At 40.4% G+C, this 24,368-nt stretch overlaps 5 protein-coding genes across 15 annotated transcripts in view; 3 read left to right on the top strand and 2 right to left on the bottom strand.

The window, feature by feature from the left end:
* Positions 1–5,967, top strand: part of LOC124216729 (uncharacterized) — a 16,940-nt gene extending 10,973 nt beyond the window's left edge. For 2 of the 3 annotated variants that reach the window (XM_069135043.1, XM_069135042.1), the window contains exons 2-10: positions 1,339–1,415; positions 1,962–2,263; positions 2,384–2,594; positions 2,674–3,123; positions 3,209–3,432; positions 3,528–3,714; positions 3,855–4,070; positions 4,159–4,377; positions 4,473–5,967. In XM_069135043.1, the coding sequence (XP_068991144.1) occupies positions 1,346–1,415; positions 1,962–2,263; positions 2,384–2,594; positions 2,674–3,123; positions 3,209–3,432; positions 3,528–3,714; positions 3,855–4,070; positions 4,159–4,377; positions 4,473–4,927 (2,334 nt within the window). In that variant the 5' untranslated portion in view covers positions 1,339–1,345 and the 3' untranslated portion in view covers positions 4,928–5,967. The remainder of the gene's footprint in view (positions 1–1,338; positions 1,416–1,961; positions 2,264–2,383; positions 2,595–2,673; positions 3,124–3,208; positions 3,433–3,527; positions 3,715–3,854; positions 4,071–4,158; positions 4,378–4,472) is intronic. The other variant, XM_046621613.2, reaches the window with a different exon arrangement.
* A 542-nt stretch (positions 5,968–6,509) lies between these two features.
* LOC124216735 (uncharacterized) lies at positions 6,510–8,541 on the top strand. Of its 2 annotated transcripts, XM_046621622.2 has the most exons (4): positions 6,510–6,777; positions 6,908–7,476; positions 7,599–7,965; positions 8,057–8,541. In XM_046621622.2, exons 1-3 carry the CDS (start codon positions 6,661–6,663, stop codon positions 7,930–7,932), a joined length of 1,020 nt encoding a protein of 339 aa, XP_046477578.1. In that variant the 5' UTR covers positions 6,510–6,660; the 3' UTR covers positions 7,933–7,965; positions 8,057–8,541. The 2 variants fall into 2 exon arrangements, with proteins under 2 accessions (XP_046477578.1, XP_046477577.1); XM_046621621.2 differs by having other exon boundaries at positions 7,599–8,538.
* Positions 8,542–8,708: 167 nt separating this feature from the next.
* On the bottom strand, positions 8,709–10,024 carry LOC124216736 (BRISC and BRCA1-A complex member 1). The gene has a single exon (XM_046621623.2). It carries the CDS (start codon positions 9,871–9,873, stop codon positions 8,902–8,904), a length of 972 nt encoding a protein of 323 aa, XP_046477579.1. The 5' UTR covers positions 9,874–10,024; the 3' UTR covers positions 8,709–8,901.
* An 881-nt stretch (positions 10,025–10,905) lies between these two features.
* Ctr1A (Copper transporter 1A) lies at positions 10,906–20,548 on the top strand. Of its 7 annotated transcripts, none has more exons than XM_046621629.2 (5): positions 10,906–11,191; positions 17,002–17,184; positions 17,284–17,516; positions 17,855–17,908; positions 18,406–20,548. In XM_046621629.2, exons 2-5 carry the CDS (start codon positions 17,020–17,022, stop codon positions 18,605–18,607), a joined length of 654 nt encoding a protein of 217 aa, XP_046477585.1. In that variant the 5' UTR covers positions 10,906–11,191; positions 17,002–17,019; the 3' UTR covers positions 18,608–20,548. The 7 variants fall into 7 exon arrangements, with proteins under 7 accessions (XP_046477585.1, XP_046477584.1, XP_046477583.1 ...); XM_046621628.2 differs by having other exon boundaries at positions 10,907–11,191; positions 17,020–17,184; XM_046621627.2 differs by lacking the exon at positions 10,906–11,191 and adding an exon at positions 13,737–13,883 and having other exon boundaries at positions 17,020–17,184.
* Positions 19,063–23,060, bottom strand: Cyp304a1 (Probable cytochrome P450 304a1). 2 transcript variants are annotated; one of them, XM_046621617.2, is made up of 7 exons: positions 22,919–23,060; positions 22,572–22,823; positions 21,323–21,495; positions 20,876–21,148; positions 20,416–20,705; positions 20,058–20,314; positions 19,063–19,945 (listed from the first exon to the last, which is right to left on the bottom strand). In XM_046621617.2, the coding sequence occupies exons 1-7, from the start codon at positions 23,016–23,018 to the stop codon at positions 19,764–19,766; spliced, it is 1,527 nt and encodes a 508-aa protein (XP_046477573.1). In that variant the 5' UTR covers positions 23,019–23,060; the 3' UTR covers positions 19,063–19,763. The 2 variants fall into 2 exon arrangements, with proteins under 2 accessions (XP_046477573.1, XP_068991148.1); XM_069135047.1 differs by having other exon boundaries at positions 22,572–22,838.
* Positions 23,061–24,368: the final 1,308 nt, after the last annotated feature.

The following is a 24,368-nucleotide window of genomic DNA, read 5'->3' on the forward strand; positions in this document are numbered from 1 at the left end:
AATCACATTTCTATCAAAAGTTGAGCATTGTGAAGGAATTGACTGACTTGAGTGATATTAACCCGTTGCCCTGCTTTGACGAGTCTGACTGTTGATACAAATTTTGTACCAAAGGATGGGGGTCAAAATTTGAAAGGGTCGATATTTCGAACTGCCGATGTATCGAAATTTCAAACATGCGAAAATAAAACAACGAAAGATAAACTGTTCGAAATGTTGACAATGATTAGAATGACTACTAATCAGTGACACTTTCGAAAATCTAGATTTCGAACAATTTTGTATCGCAGCTGGTTGTGTATCAACACAATTTCTTTAATATAAATAGTCTTATTTTATTCTATATATTCTCTTACGGTTGGGACTTCGATGGAAGGTAAATCGCCAGTCAGGGAAGCCATCTAGAAAAGGCAAAGGTCCCACATTTGGCAAGATAATGCCGCGCCGAAGGAACTACGACCATAAACGATAAGAAATATCGAACAATGACTAAGTAATCGAAGATTTGTACATGACTTCCAGCGTGGATCATTACTTCTTAATTATCCACGGGTTTTTCCCACTCGCACACTCAGTTGGCTGCCGGATATGGACAGTGAGTGGCCTGCCCGGACTGTGTATAAGCAAAAGTGCGGAAGAGTCGCGTATTGTTTAATTTTAAGATATACCTGCGTGCTCCCCCTTCCCTCCTACGTAAAAAATTTCCACTTCTATAACCAACACGTCCGGTACAAGTTCTTGACCAATCCTAAATTCCCACCAATCACAATAATTGACCAGTGCAAAAAATCATCCGGCCGACAAGTTTCTTCCAATTTCCAAATCTTCCAAATTCCTTCTTTGATCATTACCAAAAAGTCAGTACACGTCGAGTCCTCAAGTCAACAACAACTACCTAAAAATTTCAAGTCTTAACCGAATATCTCGACTTAACTAACCATCAATTGAACTAATTATTAATCCGTCTCATAAAGAACTATTTCGAATTCCTGACGAATTCAAAAAATGACCTAATAGATAATACCAACGTCACTACAATAACAAATTAAATTTATAAATTACTACGAATAATACAACTTGTAAACTTATAACCAAATATCTTATATTCACCGTTTAAATAAATAGTTGGGTTTTACAAAATTCGATTAAACAAATGATCCCCAATTAAATACTCTCACTACATTAATGTGGCGTGTGGGACAAAACACAGCTGTTCTGAACATCAATCTGGCCTATTTGGCCCGCGTCGCGTCGTCCCCTATCGCCTGGACCAGGATTTCGTCGAGCTAAATGGCACGGGAAGGGATTAATTTTCCTATTTTCCTTTATGGGTTTCAGATCCAACATGCTGCTACGCCTGGAACTCGTGGTATTGGGGGCACAGATAATGTCTCTGGGTTACGAAGCCTTTGCAGGTGAGAATAAACGCACCTTGAACAAATTGAAATACCGTATTGTTCCGAGTATAAGCTGACCCCGCGTATAAGATGACGCCCAATTCTGAGACAGTAGTTCAGGGCGTTTTTTCTTAGTTGTGCGCACCAAATACGGGTCCGCGTACAAGACGAGAATGATTTTGGCGGATGCTGTTGACGATAAAAGAAAACCTCGGCTTATATTAGGAACAATACGGTATTGTTTTCCCCCTTGGATCATTTCTTCGATTGCCAAGATCGGCATGAAATTGAATTGAGTGAAATAGTTTTTCATCATATTTCTAAATAGTGTCGGGAGTACGTGTTTTATTACTTTGTTTCTTCTCCGTCACTTAATTCGCACATAGAAGAAAAATGGAATAAAGAAATAAATAGTAGGTACATAATAGCTGTCGGAATCTCAGGACGCAGTTATGTGAGGCTATATATAATTGACAAATTCCCATGGACGTATTAACTACTTGTGATATTTTTTCTAACGAAATGTGGTCTATTAGTAGTGTTTTACTCTACATTTGCATACAGAGACGGTGATAACGGCTACTGAGGAGGGACCCGCGTCGTTCATGGAGCCAAAATTCATCTCCGAAAGCGAGGCAATTACGGACCTGAGCAAACACCCCTGTCGGCGAAGATGCAGGGATGGAGAGCCCTCCATGGAATGTCGCTACGATTTTCGTCTCGAGGCTTATCACACCATGAGCAAAGCCTGCTTCGACTGCTTCTCAAATATAACCGACTGCTTCAGGCAGGATTGCATTCCGGCCGACGGCGTGAAGCGATCCCTCGTCGTAGTCAACCGGCAGATGCCAGGACCCGCGATCGAGGTAGGCGCCATTCCTCCTTGACTCTCGAGAAAAGTAAAGTATATATCAAGATAATGCACAAGGCTCGACCGATTACCGATAACGCATATCTCTTTATTAATTCCTTCGACATTCATTCAGGTCTGCCTGGGGGACAGGATAATAGTTGACGTCCACAACATGCTGCCCGCGGAGAGCACGACCATACACTGGCACGGACAACACCATCGCAGCACCCCCTACATGGACGGCGTACCCTATGTAACGCAGTGCCCGGTTCATCCGGGAGCCACCTTCCGGTATCACTACATCGCCGCCACCTCCGGGACCCACTTTTGGCATTCGCATTCCGGTGAGCACGGGGGATAGACCCGGTCACCCTTGTCTTATTTCTTCTCAAATCTCATCAACCCAAATTCTGTGATTTGCAGGGTTTCAGCGCGGCGACGGTGTTATCGGCCCCCTCATAGTCCGCGTTCCACCTCGTCTGGACCCTCACTTTAAGTACTACGACTTAATTGAGCACACGATGATCGTCATGGATTGGGATCACAAGACTGGCGCCGATAAGTTTCTCGCTCACCATCACGCTGATGGTGACAACAAACCCGTAAACCTTCTGGTGAACGGCCTCGGTCGCCACAATGGTGTCAAAACTCCCCTCGCCACTTTCGTCGTGAAAGAGGTACGTGTTGACATAATTGACTCAGCGTGTGGGTTCATGTGCATGCAGCTAACCGTTTCGAACTTCTTTCAGAGCGTAAGGTACAGATTCCGTGTGATAAACGCCGGGTTCCTCAACTGTCCAATAGAGATCTCAATCGACAATCACACCATCTATGTAATCAGCACTGACGGAAACGACATCCAACCGGTCGAAGGTGAATTGAGGGAAAAATTTAGGGTTTCCACCTAGCTCATATATGTAGATTACAACGTCTAATTAACCCACACGATCGATTTCAGCCGAATCGCTAGTTACCTACGCTGGGGAGAGATTCGACTTTATCCTCCAGGCAAACCAGAAGCAGGACAACTATTGGATTCGGTTCCGGGGCCTTATGGACTGCGATGAGCGGTTCACCAGGGCAAACCAGGTAGCAATTCTACGGTATATGGGAGCGCCCGAGGTCGAGCCAACCGCAACTGTGTCTTACGAGCGAAATGTTTCAACCTCAACGAAAGCGTTGGTGAGCTCATTATCATTTTCGACGAGCAGCTAAGAATAATACTTCTTCGGAAAATTGACACGTAATTTGTGCATCTCTTATCTGCTCTGCAATAGCAAGTCAATGCGCTGAATCAAGGCATGGAAAATAATGCGACCATCAGCATACCGTTGCTGTATTCTCTGGATCCCGACGACGAGGCCAACACCAAAGATCCGGATTACCAGTTCTATATTTCCTACGATTTTTATGCAAAAGATAACCCCCATTTTCATCGGAAAGATCTCTATGGCTTTCACAAAGGTAGTTTTTCATCACTCGTATTCAAGAATAATTTATAACCAGATAAATTACACTGAACTATGAACACACGTGCAAGTGTCTCCCAAGTGACCCATTCCAGTATCTTCTTATCCAGAGATATAATCTTTCTACCTTTTTAGTGATAAACAACAGTCAAAGGGTATTTACGCCCCAACTTAATTACATATCAATGAAACTACCGGAATTTCCACTGCTCTCACAACGCGAAGCTATCCGGCCTGATCAGTTCTGTAACGAAAGTAGCGTTTCAAATTGTGAAGATAACTACTGCGCGTGCACTCACGTTCTCCAAGTAAAATTGGGAAGCGTGGTGGAGCTCGTTCTAATCGACAAAGGTAAACCCACGGTTTGATAAGAGAGGACTCAGTTCAGCATTCGGGTTTCAATCCAACGACTACAATAAATCTTATTTTCAATCAACAGGTTTTACCTATGATGCAAACCATCCGTTTCACTTACACGGTCACGACTTCCGAGTTGTCGCCATGGAGAGGGTTGGGAAAAATGTTACAGTTGATGAAGTTAAGAGACTAGACGCTGCTGGTCTTATTAAAAGAAAGCTCAGTCAGGCCCCAATCAAGGATACAGTAACCGTTCCTGATGGAGGTTACACGGTTGTCCGTTTCCACGCCAACAACCCCGGTAAGCGACTCGAATGAACTTTCAAGAAGCACGGAAACCTTATACTGACCGATGCACCAGTAGATTGAAAGAGAATGTTATTGACCATTTAACAGGGTATTGGCTCTTCCATTGCCACATCGAGTTTCATGTGGAACTTGGGATGGCCTTGGTATTCAAAGTCGGTGAGCACGAGGACTTTCCACCGGTACCCGATAAGTTTCCACGATGTGGAAGCTACACCCCAATTGGACCTCCGGAAGCAACTACGACGACAACGGCGGAGACAACACAAACGACGGAGACGACACAAACGACGGAGACGACAACGGAGTTGATGACTACGAAAAAATCATTGACCACGCCAACGACGACGACGACCGCGATGTCAGATCTCACCGAAAACGAGACTCTGATCAGAGAACAGCTCATCATAATTCGATGGCTTTCTTCGGTCGTTCGCGATTTGACGATGAAAGCCAGTTCGGCGTCTTCAACCAAAGAAATTTGTATTGTTAAAATCGTTTTTTCAATAGTCACACTTTTACTTGCCAATAGTATTCATCGATAAAATGATCACCGAATCGAACAATTAAGTGATGGTTTTCGAGATGTGACTTTTCACAGGTACGAATTTGCAACGTTTTCCGTTACCTGTAGCAACGATTTAAACGACCGAACTTATTGCCATCTGAAATATTTTCGAAGTCGCATTTTTAATTCGTTACAAGGGCGTAATGTTCTTCTTTTATCACGACGCGAAATGACGGTTAAACTTGTCTAAAATATATCGACGTAGTAGACGTAATTATCTTCTCCTTCGGTGATACGAAAATTACATGAAACTTCTGGTTATACTGATACTAACAGGTATTACAATCTATAGGATACACAAGGAACACATGAAACGAATAAAACGGAAGACAGAGAGAGTCGTATGTCGGGATTGAAGAATTCGACGAGTTATTAATTTATAATTTAATTTCCAACAGGCACTGTATGGACGGCCAATTGTTTATGCCTTGATTAATATCATAGCCACGGATATTCAAATACTCGGTTACCTTAACTTGGGACGCAGGAAATCGCGTTACGTAACTCCCGCGTACCATCGCTTCCCATACTAAATTGGGTTATGATAATTTTGTAATATCAGCGATACTAGAAATAGGTCATACGGTGCGTAGTGTATAATGATCTGGATATTATATAAGTGTAAGCATACTGTATATACTTATTACTGTGATACGGATATATTTATGTATTGGCAAGTACTTAATAGATACGTGTCAAACATAAATCGATCGACAATAGGATCTTTATACGGAAGAGTTTTGCTACAGTATTTGTGAGAGTGCGCGCGTGTGTCATTTTTTAAAAGTATTTTTAGTGTTAGAAATAACGTGTGAATGGAAGATCTATAAGTATTTGATACGATTCTCGTGATTTACTACTATTATAGGACAAAAGGGACCAACGCATTTTGAACACACCAGTTCGTCGCATCATATTCTTGCCCTGCATCACATATACCTAGGTATATTAAAAATAAAATCTATGAATGAAGTATGAATAATTGGTTTCTCTATCACGTGTGTAAATAAATTGCGTTGTGCAGCAACAACAAGTCTAACTTATCCCGATTGTTGCAGATAAAAATAATATTTCGAAGTCTATGATCTGAAAAAGATAACATAGAAAATCAGGAGTGAACATTAACGTCAAAGGAAATGCCAGTTCGTGAATTATAACGGCTGCAATTAGTCATTTTTCGAAATAAAATAATTCTCAATTCAAGTACACACCTGCAATTCTATCGCGTTCTTTTGTTTGAGAGAGTGTGTGCAGAAACGTAGCGTTATGCGTTAGCAGGAGGGAGATTGGTACAGAAAAAGAGTGCGGTACATGGAATGAACAATGCGGTGGAAAGGGAAGGGATAAGATACAGAGAATCAGAGAGAGGAATAGGGAAGTAACAATTGACACAACGGTCCAGAGAGAGTCAGTAGGATGAATATGGCGGCAACAGAAGAGGTCAAGAAAAAATCACCGATCTAATTGGAAACTCCGGACGGGTATTCCCCAACGCCCCCACCACGCTGCTTACGCGCGACAGGTCGTCCTTCTCCATAGTATCTCAGCCACTTGCCGGCAGTTGTCGTTTATACCTCGGCAAGCGGTGGTCAGCGACGTTGGGTTGCAGATACGTGGAGGGTCAGGACAGTTGCATTGATTCCCAACGTAGATCGAATTATAACGAGTTAATTTGTTGCAAAAACTCAACTTTCTACGTAACCCATAAATATGGCGTGTCAAGCTCTTGGACGGTGCCGCATCTGCGCTCGCAAGCACAAAATTGCCATCTACGGAAGCGAAGAGAGGCAGCATATCCTCATTGAGAAAGCCAACCTGAAGCTCATTGTGAGTTGACATTTTTCAATTTTTTATTTTCACCGTCTTTAACAATGATCGGAGCAACTATGTAAACAGCATTTTTCGGTCAGAAAATTGACGGGCAAAGTGTAGAAAAATTAATCTTTCCACTTTGCAGATTTTGAACACCGTATGCGCAGTCTGCATTGCGAAAATCGAACGATTGATAAAGAAGATAGATCCGGATCCGAATTTCAGCGACGGCATCGAGCATCAGGACAACTGCGAGACAAAGCCTAATGTAAACTTGCAGTTGCCGCAAGAAGGACCTCGGGAAAGTAGCGAAAAGGTGAATGAGAACAGTGAGAAATCTGCGTCTATCAGATCGACAGCGAAGGAGGTCGCATGTCCGTCCCATGCCGAGCCGAAGTCTGAAGCGTTTGAGGGTTCGTCCGTAATATGTGATGCATGCGTATCGTCTGAAGTCAGAAATATCCGTCACGCGAGTCCTCAATGGTCCGGGGATTTCCCGTCGGCGCTAAGTCCGTCTCTTCGTCCTTCCGACGATCACCGGCGATCAGGGGGTTCACAAGGAACGAAAAGAGTGGTAAACCCATATTGCAAACGCCTTAGAAATGACCATTCAGATATTGGCGACATGGCTGATGAAACAATTACTCCGGAAAAGTCACGGAATGCGTCAAGAACACCCGCGAGTACCGACGAGGGGAAAGTGAACAGTTTATCGTAAGTTGGACCATGATCGAAAATCATACCGATCAGAGATTTCAAGAGCGCTGAATCATTTCTAATATTCATAGCTTTCCACTTTTTTCTTTTTCTTTCATTTCTTCATTTGTTTCGAATAGGCCGGCTGGACCTCCCGCGTGTGCGATTACCGTCAAAGTTCGCGGCTCGGACGCTAGTCTGTTGAGCGCCAAAAGGCCGGGCCGTTTCTTGTGGTGTGAATTTTGTCAGAAGAGGTTTACACATGCAGGCGACCTGAACAAACATCGCCGGAAGCACACAGGGGAAAAACCGTACGAGTGTAATCAGTGCCGACGGAAGTTTGCGCACGCTTCGAACTTGGTGAGGCATCAACGTGTTCATTCCGGCGAGAGACCGTTCGTCTGCACCGGATGCAACCGAACATTTACCAGGCGAGATAAACTGACTGTCCATGTTGCAGCGGGACGCTGCTAGGGGCCACGAACTATCTGAGTGGATAATTTACAGGTTAGTTTTGTAATCCCCGCCGCGTTATCGAACGATCTGAATGGAGGATTTATAGATTTTAGTTCTGTAATCCTCGCCGCATTAATTGCAGTCGACGTACATCTTGAAACAAGTTCTACAGAGGAATTATACCTCGAATTGTGCCGTCAGTGAGGAACTTATGCATCAGTGCCTAGAGCGATCCTTGCCATCAACAGTACGCAGAAAAGAGTATTATTGTTCGCAATACGCGATCACAAACAAAACTTTAAATAACCAACGAGCTTATTGAGCCGCAAAAACTAAGTGTGACGATTTCGTACATCTATAAGCATTGTCAAATTTCAGATATTGTCGCAAAGCAAATACGATTGTCGTATTTCAAATCACTCTTTGCCTCGCGACATTAAACTACGCGTATCCTCACTGCTGGAGATATTTGGAGTTCGTTAAGCAAGAAACCTAGTTTTAGAAATTACGTATAAGCAATATTTCTTAAATAAAATATGGTGTTATTAAACTACTATGTAAATACATCAATTTAACAGGAAGGGATACTGGTAATTCAATCTCAACAGGCAGCCTTTAGAGAAAATCAATATATTAGTCGTACACTTAACAATAAAGCGTGTGAGGCTTGTTATAATAGCCTTATTATATGCACTATATAGAAATTGAAAAGTGATGACATTACAAAATTTTTACAAACATAAGGATTGCAAATGGAATAGCTCATGATGAAATTGGGAATTGAACCCTGTGAGTTGAATCCTAATTGTTTTTATTGACCGAGCATAAAGTTTAATGCCTTAGTATTTTATGTTCCAAGCATTTGAAAATATACACCTATAGGTCTTTGATGCTACAAGTAAAACTGCAGATTACATATTAGGATGATCACGAGATCAAGGATGATATCAAAGTAAATGATATCGTCTCGGAGTAACAAAATCATTACTAAACATTTGAGTGAGTTTCTTCCTTTGTTCCAGGTATGCAAATGGTGTAACAAGCATTCTTTTGCAAGGGCCTCTGCATAGGATGCGCGAGTAATTTAGCCATATTGTCATGGAGCTTCGTGGCATTTCTTCCAACTTCTAGGATATAAGATAAATTTTTAGCGTCCAGAGCTGTGAGCTCGTTATAAACTTCCTCGCACATGTTCTCGCTACTTGGCGGTTCGTGAACAAACAAAGCATCCAGTACAAAGTATGGATTATCTGACAACAGCTCGAAAAATTTATTCCCTGTTCGAAACCGGGGAATGCAGTTTGATCGCGAGTAGATTAATATAGCCCTTGTGATGAACGAGGGGATTTCATTGGACTCCGTGTATCTTGGCAAATCGGTGTGAGTGATAAGAGCTTCAAAGACTTGGCTCAGGTCAAATGAAGTGTCATCTGTTTTCAGTTTCTCTTCCACAAGGGAATCTAGGGTATTGAGAACAGTTTTGATGTTGGCGGTAAAGTCACAAACCCACTTGATCGACTCGGAGCATAGAGTCATTATGGCAAACTCATGGTTTCGATTGATCATCGACTTTGCACCAACAAAAATTTCAACAACTCTTTTGATTAAAAACATAGGCATGTAGGTAGCTCCTGTTCCTAACTTGAATTGGGTGCAGTCCTTTTCTTTGGTAATGTCAATTATCAGTACTATTTTCTCAGGCAAATTAATCTCTGGCAACGAGCGCACCATATCACTTTCGTCAGTCTTACATGTTCCCACTTCCTTCTTCACGTCCTGTTTATTGTGATGTTGCGTTGGCATAGTGGCGGCGAGATGGTTTTCGCGGATCGACGTTAGTGGGTTAGTCAGCTGCGTAGCCTGTCTCGCACCACTCACAATGTTCTCCATCGTTGTTACAGTCTGAAACCTCCGCGCCATCGACTGTATTTCATCGTTTGAATCCTGATTATCTATCATTTTTCACTACTTGGCAACATTCAACGATTATAACCTTTGCTGTGTGTCACACGTCAAACGCAGTCATATGCCAACAATAATCCAAACTGATGCCATGACTGATGCAAACAATGCAATTTGTGAAGCCCAGGTCGTGGCGGTCATGGGATAAAGAACAGGATAGACGGTAAAATGTGAAATAAAAATTCCGTCATCTTGCGGTAGTGCGAAAAACTAGCAGCACTTATGACGTCACGCCGGTTCAGGCGTCAAGCTACGACGCATTCCCAACGCGATACCGTTGTGTGACGTCGCAATAGCACTCTCCGATAATTCCATAAGCTAGACGCTAAATCTAATAGTGAAGACATGAGTTTATTACGTTGACTGAAGTATGTGATACTGGAACGAGTGCAGCCTATGCACGTTACTTGTGCTTGAAGCTGGTACGATCTTGGCGCACTCACAGCCACGGTCTTACAGCGGCTCTCACCGACTATCTCGCATAAAAACGTTGACCGCTAGGCCAGAACTGCAGACGACGCGATTGTTCGGTTATCAGTTTGTGTACATTTAACTGTAGATCATTCAAAGTTCAATGGTTGTGTACAAACTACGAAATGATTTGAATATCTGGCTTTCACACAATTTTTATCTATACGAAAATGTAATCAATTTCTAAATCAATTTATACAGACCTAATTTATCCTACATATTACAGTACATTCATGATTATCAGGATTCATTTTATGATTTACACGGTTATATTTACACATTTTATACACTAATTTAATGACCTTTGCCGTAATTAGGATTTTTATTTATACATTGTACAATTTTTATGTGAATAGAAACAGAAATCTCAGAGGACGCATGTTTGTGCTCAGTCAGTAGATATTGTATGCGACACGTGCATACCAACATCAACCACACCTATCACTGTCTACGTACTCTATTTCATTTGAAGTGACCGCCAATTTAGTACGAAAATTCGAAATCTTTACGGTGTGGCGCTGCCGTCTAGTACTAAATCATAACTCATTCTGGCAACACTGTCATATAGAGATCAGTGCGCACACCGAACGTAGCATCTGAAACGTAGTCTGTGTTGATTTGAGAGTTTCACTCACGTTCACAAAGTTTTATACAATCTGTGGTAGTTGTGTCGACGTGAAAGTTCTTGGTCGCATGCCAATGGGTCACTTCGTTACCTGCTGGTGAACTATTTTGTCATTCAAGAACAAAGCTTGTTTGTCGGGATATTTGTGTTTAATTTTTGTTCAATCTGTGAGGACCAGCGCCCTAGATATCAGCGTAACATAACCTCAAAATTTTCAAGGTACTATGTCTTTTTCTCTTTCCTAATCCTAGTCTTCTGCCCATGGTGACCTAGGTTAGTGATTCACGCCAGTTGCACTTATGTAAAATATAAAAAATTAGATCAGCAGCATTCTGAGTTTCTCTGACGTGGGTAAATTTTGTACAAAAAATACTTTCCCCCTTGTTCTCTGTCAACTGGGAAGATCATTGTTAATCCTCTTTTACGCGGTTATTGCTCCTCAGCGGATGATTCGTGAACGTTTTAATTAAACAATACGATTATCCACGAATAATATCAACCACAATATTTGTCGACGATTATTGACACTGGGAAAAACCGGGAGCGTCGCGAGCTTGTTTGACAATAACACGTCTCTCAACTACTTGGAAACAAATGTACACTACGCACAAATAATCTACAAAGCATCTACGCGCAACAATTTAATTAATCGTCATCTCCAGGTGCGTAATTTCCGAAGGCTTTAACATCTGTTCGTCAACGTTAAAATTTCCACCATTGTAATATACCTAATTTTATAGTAACTGGCATGGCGTTACGTAGGACATAGAATGAAACAGCGTACGTAGCTGCACCTCGTTATATTGATATCGAACATGCTATATTAATTCGTTGCAATTGAACCAATTGAGACCAATATAAACATTCGTGTATTATTATCGGCACCCTGATTATAAACTCGACGATGTAACCATAAGGGAGCGTGCGCGTTTTATTCCTATAAGCTGTACCACTTGCTCTGCAACCAATGGTGTGCATAAATCAAGCGGTATAAGATATATATTCAAAATTCCGAGGAATGCGTATATTAACACTAGGAACTACCACACCAGTCAAAGTGTCTGGTATTTAAAAAATCGTAATGAAGGAAAATGATTGTATCAATATTATATAAAAATATTCTATTATTACATATTTTTTAAAGCAGTCATTTTGATTTAACTACCAGTATTGGTACAAATAGCGTCGTATTAATTTGTGTAATTTTAGTGCTAAACGCTGAATAATAATCACTATCGTCGCTTCTTTTTACGTCGCATTTCATTTCAAGCGTGATGTTCGATAATATTTTCTCAGATGTTCAAGCCATTGTTTTTATGATCCGAATCGTTTATGAGGGACAACAGAGTTGTAAAAAAAAATTGCTTATGACAATTATATAAATATTCCGGTATGCAGCGGTTAAATGTTCGATATTCGGTTTTGTTCTAATATCGTATGACGTATAATATCTATTACTGCGATCATTTTCATCATTACAATACGTGTGTGTGTTTCTTCAGTCATACCGATTTATTGACGCTTACGGTTATCATCTTGGGGAATTTCATCAAGGAAATTCCTTGACGGGAAGAATTCCCCTCACCTCGAAATTCTTTTATATATGTGTATAGACCTCCTCGTACCGTCCGTTCTCTCCGCAACTTTGACACACCCCTACAAATGACGAAAATAATTTATTCCTATTTGACTAACCGTGTCCGCTTGGTGATTCTGAAATCGTTCATATATAGTCATCTTGCTCATTGGAAAAAATTGCCTCCTTTTTCTTGTCCATATACCTAAATATAGTGAATTTTTTATTTGCACAGTTGATCCGTAGGCAGACCCAATACGCCAATATTATACGGTAAATTGAAAAATTATCGAATATTATATACTGGTTATGCTGATGCAGCGATTACCGGGAGAGAAGAAAAATTGATAATTGTCTCATCGTGAGAAATCCGTCGTCCGGTTGTACCCGAGATGTTGTACCGTTTGCACAAGGCGGCCTGCAACCTGATACACTGACAAGGAACCCTAGATCGGTCGATCCCTCCGATTTTCGTCGATTTCATATACGTTGTAATGCATCGAAAACTGAAAGATACGTAGTTTCTTTTCATCTACTGATAAACGGTTTACAGGGGTGAAAACTACCCCCAAGGTTGGGCTTCCAATGGGTCTCGGTTTCTTGATGCACTTGATGTATTAAGTAGTTGAATGAAACCAACGCTGAAACGTTCATTCTTTTCCCGAATGAAACATTTCAGCGATGGTCTCATTCGAATCTCCAAGAAGCGCTTCTATCCGAAATATGTACTCAGAAACCACCTGTTGGGTTCTCATTTTTAGGGGTCATTTTCGCCCCTCCAAACCGTTTACTGGCATATAAAAAGAAACACGTGTCTCTTAGTTTTCGATGCACTACAACATGTATGAATTAGATAAAAATCGGAGGAGTCGACATCCCAGAATTCCTTGTGAGACAATCATTGTTTAGATCGTGATTCATTGATTTAAAAATAACTTTCGTCTTATTCAGAACATTTTCATTTCTATCATAGAAACTTTCATTCAAGGGGGCAAAACAAAAATCAAAACTGTTTTATAAAGATAGATGTGTAATTCCGTACTTTGCGATCGCGATGTAGATAAAATTGGCCGTTCGATTTCTCCTGCAGCAGCATTTCATGTCGACATCTCGATTTTTGGTGAAAGTACCGAACAGGTACGATTGCCTTCGGTTAGTTCCAAAGTTGTCCACTCACGATATACGATCACGTAGATCCTCGAGGCGCGGTGCACGATCTACATATGCAGACTTGGTATTTTTGTTTTTATAATGAACCGTGATCGTCGCAGCATATATGATGTGTGATGACAGTGCAACTAATGAGATTTTTGTGGTCTCTCTGGGAGAATGACGGTGGGTAAGGGCAGTTAACAACTAACTATAAGCCTGTGTATTCCGTATTACCGTGTCTTACGAACGTTCCTCCTGCAGAGTGTTATCTTCCAATACCTAAAATTCACGACTCGATTGGAACGTTTCTTTTGTTCTTTCTTGTTTTTCGTCTGCTCAAACTTTTACCGCCAACAGGTGTTTTTCGCGTCGTAAACTCCGAGCGAGAACGAAACGCGTAACGAAAGACGTGCGTACGTGTAATCGCGTACATCGTACAGAAAATGTCAAGTTAATCATTAAATACAAAGAAAATTTTTTTTTCTTTCACGGTTTAGTATTATCACACTGTGATTTTTCATTTTATTACTCCGCACGTGTAATGCCAGCGTGCAATGAATCGAACAAAGCTGCCTTTTTTTTCTACTAAATTTGAATACCCGTACAATCGCAGTTGTAACTATAACAGTCAACCAGATGTTCAAAGGCGTGTTCGTTTGCTCGGTATGCGAATTTCTGAGTTAATGTTGATCGATCGGCTTCGCCGCTTGCTGCTGCGTTATATTCCGATATTCCAAACATTAAACATTTGATGGAAAATGATATTCTTCCAATGACAGACGCCACGAATGATTCGCCTATCACAGCGGCACGATCGTTGGCTTCTGATGCGGTACGATATAAATATTAGACAACAAAGGAATTCATTGCGCGTCATCGACATATTTGATTGAAAATTCTTCAGTCATCAAGAAGTCCAAGGTATTTCCTTTGTCCGACAATGGACGACGTATTTTCTATTTTCTGATTCCCTCTCTGTATCGATAATGTCTGTAAAAAAAAGTCGGTAAAAATGCCGTAAATATACCCCACAGCGAAAGGGTAAGATTTTAACCGATCAACTGGTATTGTATCATATCATATATGTACAAATTTGAGTAACTTTCTCAGTTTTCGACCGAATACCAGAAAAATTGGTATACAACCGTTTTATCGGATGCAAAAAGAATGATAAAATTCCAAATTTCGGCCTCAAAATCAATAGGGTCATTTTTAAACAACTCTGACAAAATACGAATTCGTGGCCTGAAAATGGTGTCATTGGATACGTAAATTTTGAACAGAGCCGCAGAGACGACTGTACCGGAATGGAATCCGCAGCATCAAAAACCTCCAGAAACAAATTGTTGTGTATTTTGGTGATTAATTTGCTTATATCAGTTTCGACACGAAAGCTGGAAAAACGCTTCCCAGTTAACCGGTTAATACACTTGATTTGGTCACACGTATTCTTCGTTTTTCCTGTCCCGCCTTATCAGCCGTGGTATTTTGCTTTCTTCATTTCAATGTAATGAATTCTTCGAATAACAACATATCTTTAATAATATAAACCACTTGAGGATATGCGGTTCTTCGTACGGTGTCATTTATTTTTTTCTGCGGTTCTGTTATTATCGGTACACCACACGAACGTGTTTTTCCTCACTTTTCTGAAGTGAATCTTGACCGGGCAAGAGACAAAAGTCTACATTATATAACACTGCAGCGCTGCCAGGGTTGTAAGTTTTTGTGCAGTTTAAGTATATAACTGCTTACCCTGTGTAATTGAAAGGAGTTCACGAATCTCGATCCACGTGTTATAATTTAGAAAGTCTGGCCCCTGCGGGTCTGCCATTCTTGTCGTTTTTTCTAACTCCGTTCCTTCGGCATATTTCAAATTAATTTGAAATCAGATTATACGCATATGTGTGCGAAGATTTTCAGACGATAGTTTCAACTGCAAACCTTGCAGGAATTTTTCTTATCTCAATTATCCATTGATAATTCTGACGAAGACCTCGTTTTTGCACCCATACCGATATGACCGATAAAATTATTATTACAAAACTGCAACCATATGTGATAACATAGCTGGTAGAAAGTGCGTGACTATTTTAAATCGAAGTCAATTACTGCAAGGCATTCTATCGCCGTCAAAGAAATGAAAACCTTCACCGAGAATGGCTATATTCGATGAACCAGATGTTATACGCGTGTTCCTGTAAGTATTGCTATTGTATAGCTAATTGAAAGCCGGCGCTGATCGACGTTCTTATATGGTTCAAAAGAGATTGGCATTCCAGATGTGCGTCCACGGGTATAAGAATTTTATCTTACTCGAATTTATGACTTTGAGATACTTGAAGGTAAAATATAAAATAGTTGTACTATACCTATATAGTTATAATCGATAGTCAACGACTTGGTCACTTTTCGCAAATGACATTATTAATTGATGGATTAATACGTCGTCAGGTTAAGCTGAGAAAGAGTGATATGAAATGTGAAACATGGTAAGCTGTACATATAGGGATAATTTGGCCTCACCTTTACATACGCGCATGCATGTATCAGCCAACGTGGTGGCCGCGGCAGTGGCTGAATATAGTACATGTCTAGTGTAGATACCAGCTGTAGATGCAGCTGGTTATATAGTTCGAGTTTCAGTTTGAGAATCAATTATTTGCGGTCAGCGATTAAACCGAGGACGCAACCACGCTCCAAGTTTCATGTGCAGCCAGTTGCTGGGTCTTATCGTTAACCATTTGCAATTTGCGATATTATTCTGCACGCGGGAATTTGATAACAAATAACGGTTTTGTAATACACTATGTGCCACCTTCGCGAAGCTGTGTCCTCTTCTGCTACGTTGAACGTACATACATACCTAATGTGTAATCTTAAAAAACGTGATGAAAATCAGTTGGTATAAAGTCATGTTGCACCTATTTTTGCAACTGGTTCAGGTATATCCCAGCCGGATATGCAAACGCTTTAGCGTGATTTTAGACGGAACAGAGCACTACCCAATGATAGTCGGCTGCAGAAATTCGAATTGATAATTTCTGGAAATCGATAACAATGATTATTTTTGGGGAAATATAAAATAATGATCATAGTGATCAATTTATTCGTTTATTTCTCGTCGTATAACATTCATATTAAGCCGCACGGGTTATTGTGAAAAATGAAATCTATCGAGTACACATCTTGGCACAACCAGATTGGTACCAACAGTTTCTCTATACGGCGATGAATACAGTTTTAACTTAATTGTATCGTTTAAGGGTCAGTCTTCGAGCCGGTTTAAATACCTGAATAGTTTATTAAAAATTTCCAGATGTCCCATGATCACTCAAATCCGTCGAATGGGCACGCGGGTCACGAAGAACACATGATGGGGCATGCGGGAGGCGGAGGTCACAGCGGCAGCATGGAGCACGTAGGAGCATCCAGTGGATCATCCGCGGAAGCCTGCAGCGGTCACGGGATGCACGGAATGATGGTAATACAAGACCGAGATTTAATCACGATGTACTAATCTCGTGTTCGGTGTTTTACGAGACGCCTCTAACGATAAGCCAATAAATCTGGATCGTCCCAGATGGCGTTTCACGGTGGTTACTGCGAGACGGTTCTGTTCGACTCGTGGAAGGTCTCTTCGATCGGAAGCCTGGTGGGATCGATGATAGGTATAATAATAATGGCCGCACTTTACGAGGGTCTCAAATATTACCGGGAATATCTGTTCTGGAGGACGTACAACGCTTTGCAGTATCGAAGCGTTTCCATGCCGCAGGAGAAGAACGTTGTTTCCGAAGACAACAGGGTTGTACAGTGAGTATTCCGCATCTCATATGCTACGCAATGTGTTGCTTACCCTCACCCATCACCTTATGTTCTCCTTCCCAACTCCTTGTAATTAATTTTAAGACACAACTCTGACCGAATAATATAAAGTAAACGACATAATCGGAGTGCAGCGAGACTTCCCTCGTTGTGTTATGATACCACGTATAAAGACCATCATCGACGTTTACTGATTATCGGATGTAGCAAATCAATTAACCCCCCCCATAATCACGAGACCTCAACCTTTTACCTCTTACCTATAATGAAAATTGCCATATAGACATTCGTAAAGAGTTTGTCGCGATGCGAATTCACCGTTTTAGTTTTTTTTATGTTTTTCTTTTTAGTATGGTCGGAGAGGTGATACACAAGCAACCGTAAGTAACCGATCTAACGGTCGATTCTTCGCAACTTTTCCTCCTATCGTTGGAAATGTGTTTTAACACCTCGCACGACTAATAACGATTATCTCGATATATGTCTAACCGTCTTTCTTTCTTATCCCCGTCCCGAGTGCACGAATACACTGTGTCTTCTTAATTCGTATCCTTATTCCGTTGCACAATCTAAACTAGTTTTAGCTGCACCGAACAGCCATTAACTGCAAGGGCTAAACAGTATTCCCCAGACTTATTCACTAACGGCTGCTAAATCACTGGAAAATACAATAAATTTGTCGATCATCGACCACCGCGGATTCGTCTGTGAAGTATGCCTCAATAATTTCCGCGTTTTCGTTAACAGCACGGCCGCATGAGAAGCTTTATACCTTCATAGCTATTATACCTAGAATCTTCTTTTCCAAACGTCTCATGCTCGCAAATATACGGTATGAGGCTCGGTATGTTAAAAATTAATTTCGCTTTATTCGCAGGCCAACAATGCTCTCCTGGATGCACACCTTTCAAACGTTCCTTCACATCGTGCAAATAATTATATCGTATTTCTTAATGCTGATATTCATGACGTACAACGTTTGGTTGTGCTTTGCCGTTGTTCTTGGTGCCGCCGTTGGCTACTTCCTTTTTGGATGGAAAAAATCCGTTATTGTTGACGTTACGGAACACTGTCACTGAGTCGCAGTAGGTATTCCTATACTGACCGTAAAATTGACAGGCACAATCATCCCAAGTAATATACGCATAGCATTATTGTTGTTGTTGTTGTTGTTGATATTATTATTATTATTATTATTATTATTATTATTATTATTATTATTATTTTATGCGTCGTTTAAAAATTTAAAAATTAAAATATTTAAAAAAAAAAGAAAAATTATTTTATACCGAGGAAATATTGTATTGACTATAATTATATTACTGTTCAACAACAGATTTTAGTGACTTCCATGAAACATCATATAGTTATCAAAAATACTAATTATAAAATTATAACGATAGGTTGTTGCCAGTGATATGCGGTGAACTACTAATATTTTTTGGGTTTTTAATTTTTTTCCAATACAGTAATAATTCATTTCGCGGCATGAAAAATCTCTTTCGGTTATATCGGTAATTAATTTTTGGTAGAAAACATTTCTCAAACAGTTGGTGAAACTCGAAAACAATATTATACCTACGTTAAATACGTATTTAGACTTAAGAATTTTAAAAAACCGCTACTTTTTAAATTGACCTATATTTATAATTTATTAATCATATGTACATATGGTTGATACTACTACCTATATATCGCCAATATATTAATATTGTATTATAATAAGGTGTGAATCTGTGATTCGGAAATAAGGCTATGCGAGTCTTTTTTTCGCATCCTCATTTTTATCGATTTCCCTCGCCTCGCGTGCAATCTGTGAGAAGATTTTTCAACAGATAACGCAAAATATGTAAGATATCAGATTCTATGTTCTACATATGAAAGACATGAACTTTTCAATAAATTAGCAACACAATAACTCATCTGTTGTATGTATTTCGATTGTAGTGTATTAAAATATGATTAAGGATGCGAAATAATTTCAATGATTGCAGGTATATACGTGATATTTCTAATTAAAAACAAAAAAAGAAAGAAGGCAAAAGATTTACGTAAAACATTGTGTAATCGTATGGGTAATTTGAAGAAAAACGACAAGAAACGTCGAGATCAATTTATTTTTGCGGTAATAACGTGTGGTGAATTAACTATAACCAATCGGTATAGAAAATGTAAAATAGAAAAATAACTAATCATTACGGTAAACGCTACGTCGAGTAGAGAGATGCGGTGCTTCTATTTACGGGGAGTAACTCTGGCCCAAAAGTCTTTCGGACTCGTAGCGAATCCTGGAATCCGATCCTCCAAGGACGACGGCTCGCCCTCGATGAAAGAGAAGTCGAAATTCTGGACAAGGGTACTGAAGGTGAGGAATAAAAATTGTCTTGCGAATGTCTCGCCGGCGCAAAGTCGTCCCCCTAGATTACGATGCGGAGAATATGATGATCATGTACTAATTGTCAGTTGTCGCTCTCGACAAGTTTGATTGTCCGTAGAGTGAATACGGAGATGAAATACTCGTATACTCACCTGCGCCGAACGGCAAAGAGCGGTCCTTCCCCATGTGGCCGTCCTCGGTCAGGAATCGCTCGGGACGAACTTCTTCTGGATCACCCCACATCTCTGGATCGTGATGCATGGAGTAGAGGTCGGTTACCAGAACTGCGTTCTTTGGGACGTCGAAACCGTCTAGCGTACCCCTCTCCGTCGCCCTGTGAGCTACCGACCAAGGTGTCATCGTCTCCACTCTCATAACTTCACGGATCGTTGCTTCGACGTAGGGAAGACTGAAGCGAGGAGGAGAAGCACAAGGCACATGTGTAAAATATAAAGGACATGACTGAGGATTTATCTTGATAGTTGAATTAGTGAACAAAAATGAACCCACTTTACTCTGTCGTTCAACGTGATTAGCCGATCCCTGCCGATCACCGTATCGATCTGCTTTTGAACTTTCTCCATGATGTGAGGATGGTGCATCATGTACTTGATTATTATCGTCACGGCCCACGGGTTAGCTGTTAACGCTGGAAAAATCAGGTCCGTACCCAGCATGAGGACCTGCTCTTCGGTGATTGTCGGAAATCCTTCCTCGTCCTTCAGTCTTTTAATACACGTGTCGAGGAAGCCTCTTTCGGCATCGCCGATAAACGACGCCTCGTTCGTTCCGAAGCGTTTCTGGATTTTTATGTGACAAGTATCGTACGAAGATGGTTAATAAACCTCACGAAAAAAAAACCGAACTCATGCTTAAATTCTCATAAGAAAAAAATTGAGAGCGCGAATTTACACCCAAGTTGAGGGCTTATTTAAGTGAAGGCGTCGGCTGACGTGACGTAAAAACTCACTTTGATAAAGTTTGTTATCCCCGTCGACCCTTCGATGAATCCGGGATAAGAAAACCCGTGAGCGAAGTGGCGAATCCAAGGAGTGACCAATATCGCACCTCCGGTCGTGTCACTGTTTCTTTGAAATTTTGCGGCGGCCCTTGACACGACTCGCAGCTTCTCGTGATCAGTTCTCGGTAAACGTTCCCCGGTGAATATCGTCAGAAAGAAATTGGCTGCTGTTGGATAGAGGATATCTGGAAAACGGACCATGCTGCCGTCCTTGAGCACCTTCTGCAACGTCGAAACAAGAGGATTTACCAAGTGTTTTGCGCATATCGCGAATTTCGTGAAAAACCGCGGCTCCGATTCTGATTTCTTTACAGCCGTTGAGAAAACATTTTCACCAGTGTAAAGAAAATCACAATCAGGCGCCCGGATCATCGTTCAGCTCTCTATAATTCTTACCCGCTCGTTCTCGTTGGCGGGACCACTTTTTAAGGTGTCAAGCAGCACGCCCAGCTCCTCCGCAAAATCGCTCTCAGTCTTGTCCATTCGTCGTCCGAACCCGAATTCCCTCATATACCTGAGGGCAAACCTCCTTTGCTCTCTCCATTTGTCACCATCGGTGAAAAAGATGCCTGCATGATACCGGGGAAATCCTTCTTTTATCAATATGCAAAGCATTAAAAGTCTATGCAACTATACAGCACGGCGTTCTTACTACGGATTAGGAGTCTATTATTATACGCTTATCAATTCTTAAATCATTGTTTTGATATTATGCAGTCAAATAAATAATCGCCAGGTGGACCTAAGGTAATTGGTGATTCTTGAATTACGTTGCATATCATGGCATAAGTCGCGCGATACGGAGAACCTGTGACATTTCACGAAGAAGATAATTTAATCCTTCATTTTGTCATTTTGATCACGTAATTTGTTATCCCGCGAATTACTGCAAGCATAATAACGAATAGGACGTGGGTGTAAAGTGTTGCGGAAAGCCATTCGTGTTGAAATTTCAATGCGTTGAATCAGATTATCTGCCTGTTGGGGTCAATTGAATCGAGAATGAAACGAATTGTGTTGTAAAGATAACTAGGGAAAAACAAATGGGATAACAATCTCTATTAATAACAACCATGTTGCGAATTTATGCGTCGTATTGTATTCTTCGTCGTTTGTTAAATTTACCACTGCATTCGACTTCATCAATTTTATCTCAAATATCACATTTTCGGATGTCCTTGCAACATGTAATTTTTCGATATATGTAATTTTAATTTAATTTCTCAATGTTTGAATTGATATTTAATCAACATAATTTCCAAATCCTGCAATTTAAATTTCATGACACGAATAATATTCCAGTGGCGATGTATACTAAAATGAAGATTTGAAAAAGGGTTTCTCGCGCTGATGAGTCGCAGACTGCAATTGCGACGCAATAATACATCCCACGACACATTACAACGGCATTAATGAAGTATAATAAAATTCAATTCCATTACTTTGCAGCTAGGTTGCTTATGAAATATTTTCAATGTGCAAAACTCGGAGCAGATGTCAATTTTAAGATTTTGTTATTTTTGTTTTTTTCTGCCAGCTATTACAGGAGAAGAAAGTACCAACGATTGCTAACTCTTTATAATTACGGAAAGAGTCTCGTACGATCAGATATTGTTAATTTTCATCCAACTATACGTATACTGACCTAATTTTTTTCCAAAAGCTCTCGACGTAAATATGAAAGCATCGGTCAATCTTCCGTCGTATTCTTTCTTCGTGAGCAGTTCCTTGATACTATTGTAGTTCGTCGCAACTATCGTGTAATAATCGCCCAGCCAGCATCCTACCACTTTGGATTTGTACTTTTTGGCGTAATAGTGGATCGTTTTGTGAGGAAAATTGTAGTTTCCCCAAAGAAGGAGCCAATAGCTACCCCATATTGGGAACCGAGGTAAACCTGTGATAAAATAGACTGTAATATTCGGCAAAATGAAGGAATCACTTGAATTCGGAGGCGTGCGAATAGTTTAAATTCTTTCTGCATCCTTTTACCTGGAGGTGCATTTGCTAAAGGTTTACCGAATACGAAATTATAGAACTTATTTAATATAACGACGAGCAAAATTAATAACAATGCCAACACCACAGGCATTATGGAACGGAACGTGCTTCTCCCGATGCCGCAGAGCGAATTAATGAGATTAGCCTCAAACCGAGGACGTTATTATATGCTATTTATATATTCGTGGCTGATAATACTTACGGGTTGCGCATTTTACTTATCTACCAACATTTACCCCTCATTGCGATAGAGGAATCGTGATGGTTGTAATTGCAAGATGTAGGTATTATATCATGTCGCGTGTCTAATGGTATAAGGACGTATGCGTCAAAAAGGCGAATTTGGTGGTAAAAGGTGGTAAGATATATATATTTTCTAACACTGTGTGCAAAATTCGATTTTGGGCACTGGTTTGTGTTCCCAAAATGTTAGATTTCCCAACGCATTTTGATAGCGTGCGCAAAATCCGCTTTGCGTAGGTACATGCAAAATCCGATTCGTGTACTCAAATAAGATTGAATTATTTGTTTATTGCCTTTGTATTATAAAAATTCCTTGCCAAAAGAAAAAAAAAAAAAAAAAGTGTGTGTGTCAGCTCCGACGCACGACTGGAGTTTACTCCTTACGAACGATAACTATGGTATACATCGAATAGAAAAAGAGGGTAAATGAACGCATCTTCCAAAATGATGAGAGAAACAAACATATATCTGTAATTATTCGGATTATTTATATTACTTCAATAAAAGCGTAGTACATAAAAATACACTTATCAATGCATAGAGGTACAAGAAAACTTTGAAATAACAACTTTGAAAGTTGATGGTTAGGTTGCTGTTTGTTGTGTACATTATATCGATACAATAAATGCTACTATATGTATTTATTATACAGCATGCATACCCTGTACTCGGCAGCAGTATACAAGTTGCGACAGAACTTCGTAATACGCAGGCACACAACACACACGTACAAACATACGCATGCATTCAACTCTCAGGCCGGAGGTAGTGAACCATGCAGTGAGACTACGAAGCAACGCACAAAGAGAAGACCCCGAGTATAGGGTACGCTGTGTAATGTATTCCATCTCATTCTTTTGCACGTTCAATATATATGTTTGACTCTTTTTATAACGCCTCAAGTTTTCGTGTTACACATCATTTTACTCCTCATATAATTTCCATACCGGGCCCTATAACTGAAATCGTTTCTGAAGGAGTAAAATCCAAAAAAAAAATTAATGCAACCTTTTATGAGCATGAGAACGTTTGGATCTGTGACGATTCTGAACATTTTTAGTTTTCTTATAATTATGAATTTTTAAAAAATTCTTTATATGATTTTTGTGTTTCAACTTGGTCTGGGGGGCTGGATCCGCTCCCCGCCCTCTTACAATTAGTCTTCATTGCCAGCCCATACTCCGTTTCTTTATTGACT

The sequence above is a fragment of the Neodiprion pinetum genome, chromosome 4 (assembly GCF_021155775.2).
Source record: "Neodiprion pinetum isolate iyNeoPine1 chromosome 4, iyNeoPine1.2, whole genome shotgun sequence".
Classification (NCBI taxonomy): domain Eukaryota; kingdom Metazoa; phylum Arthropoda; class Insecta; order Hymenoptera; family Diprionidae; genus Neodiprion; species Neodiprion pinetum.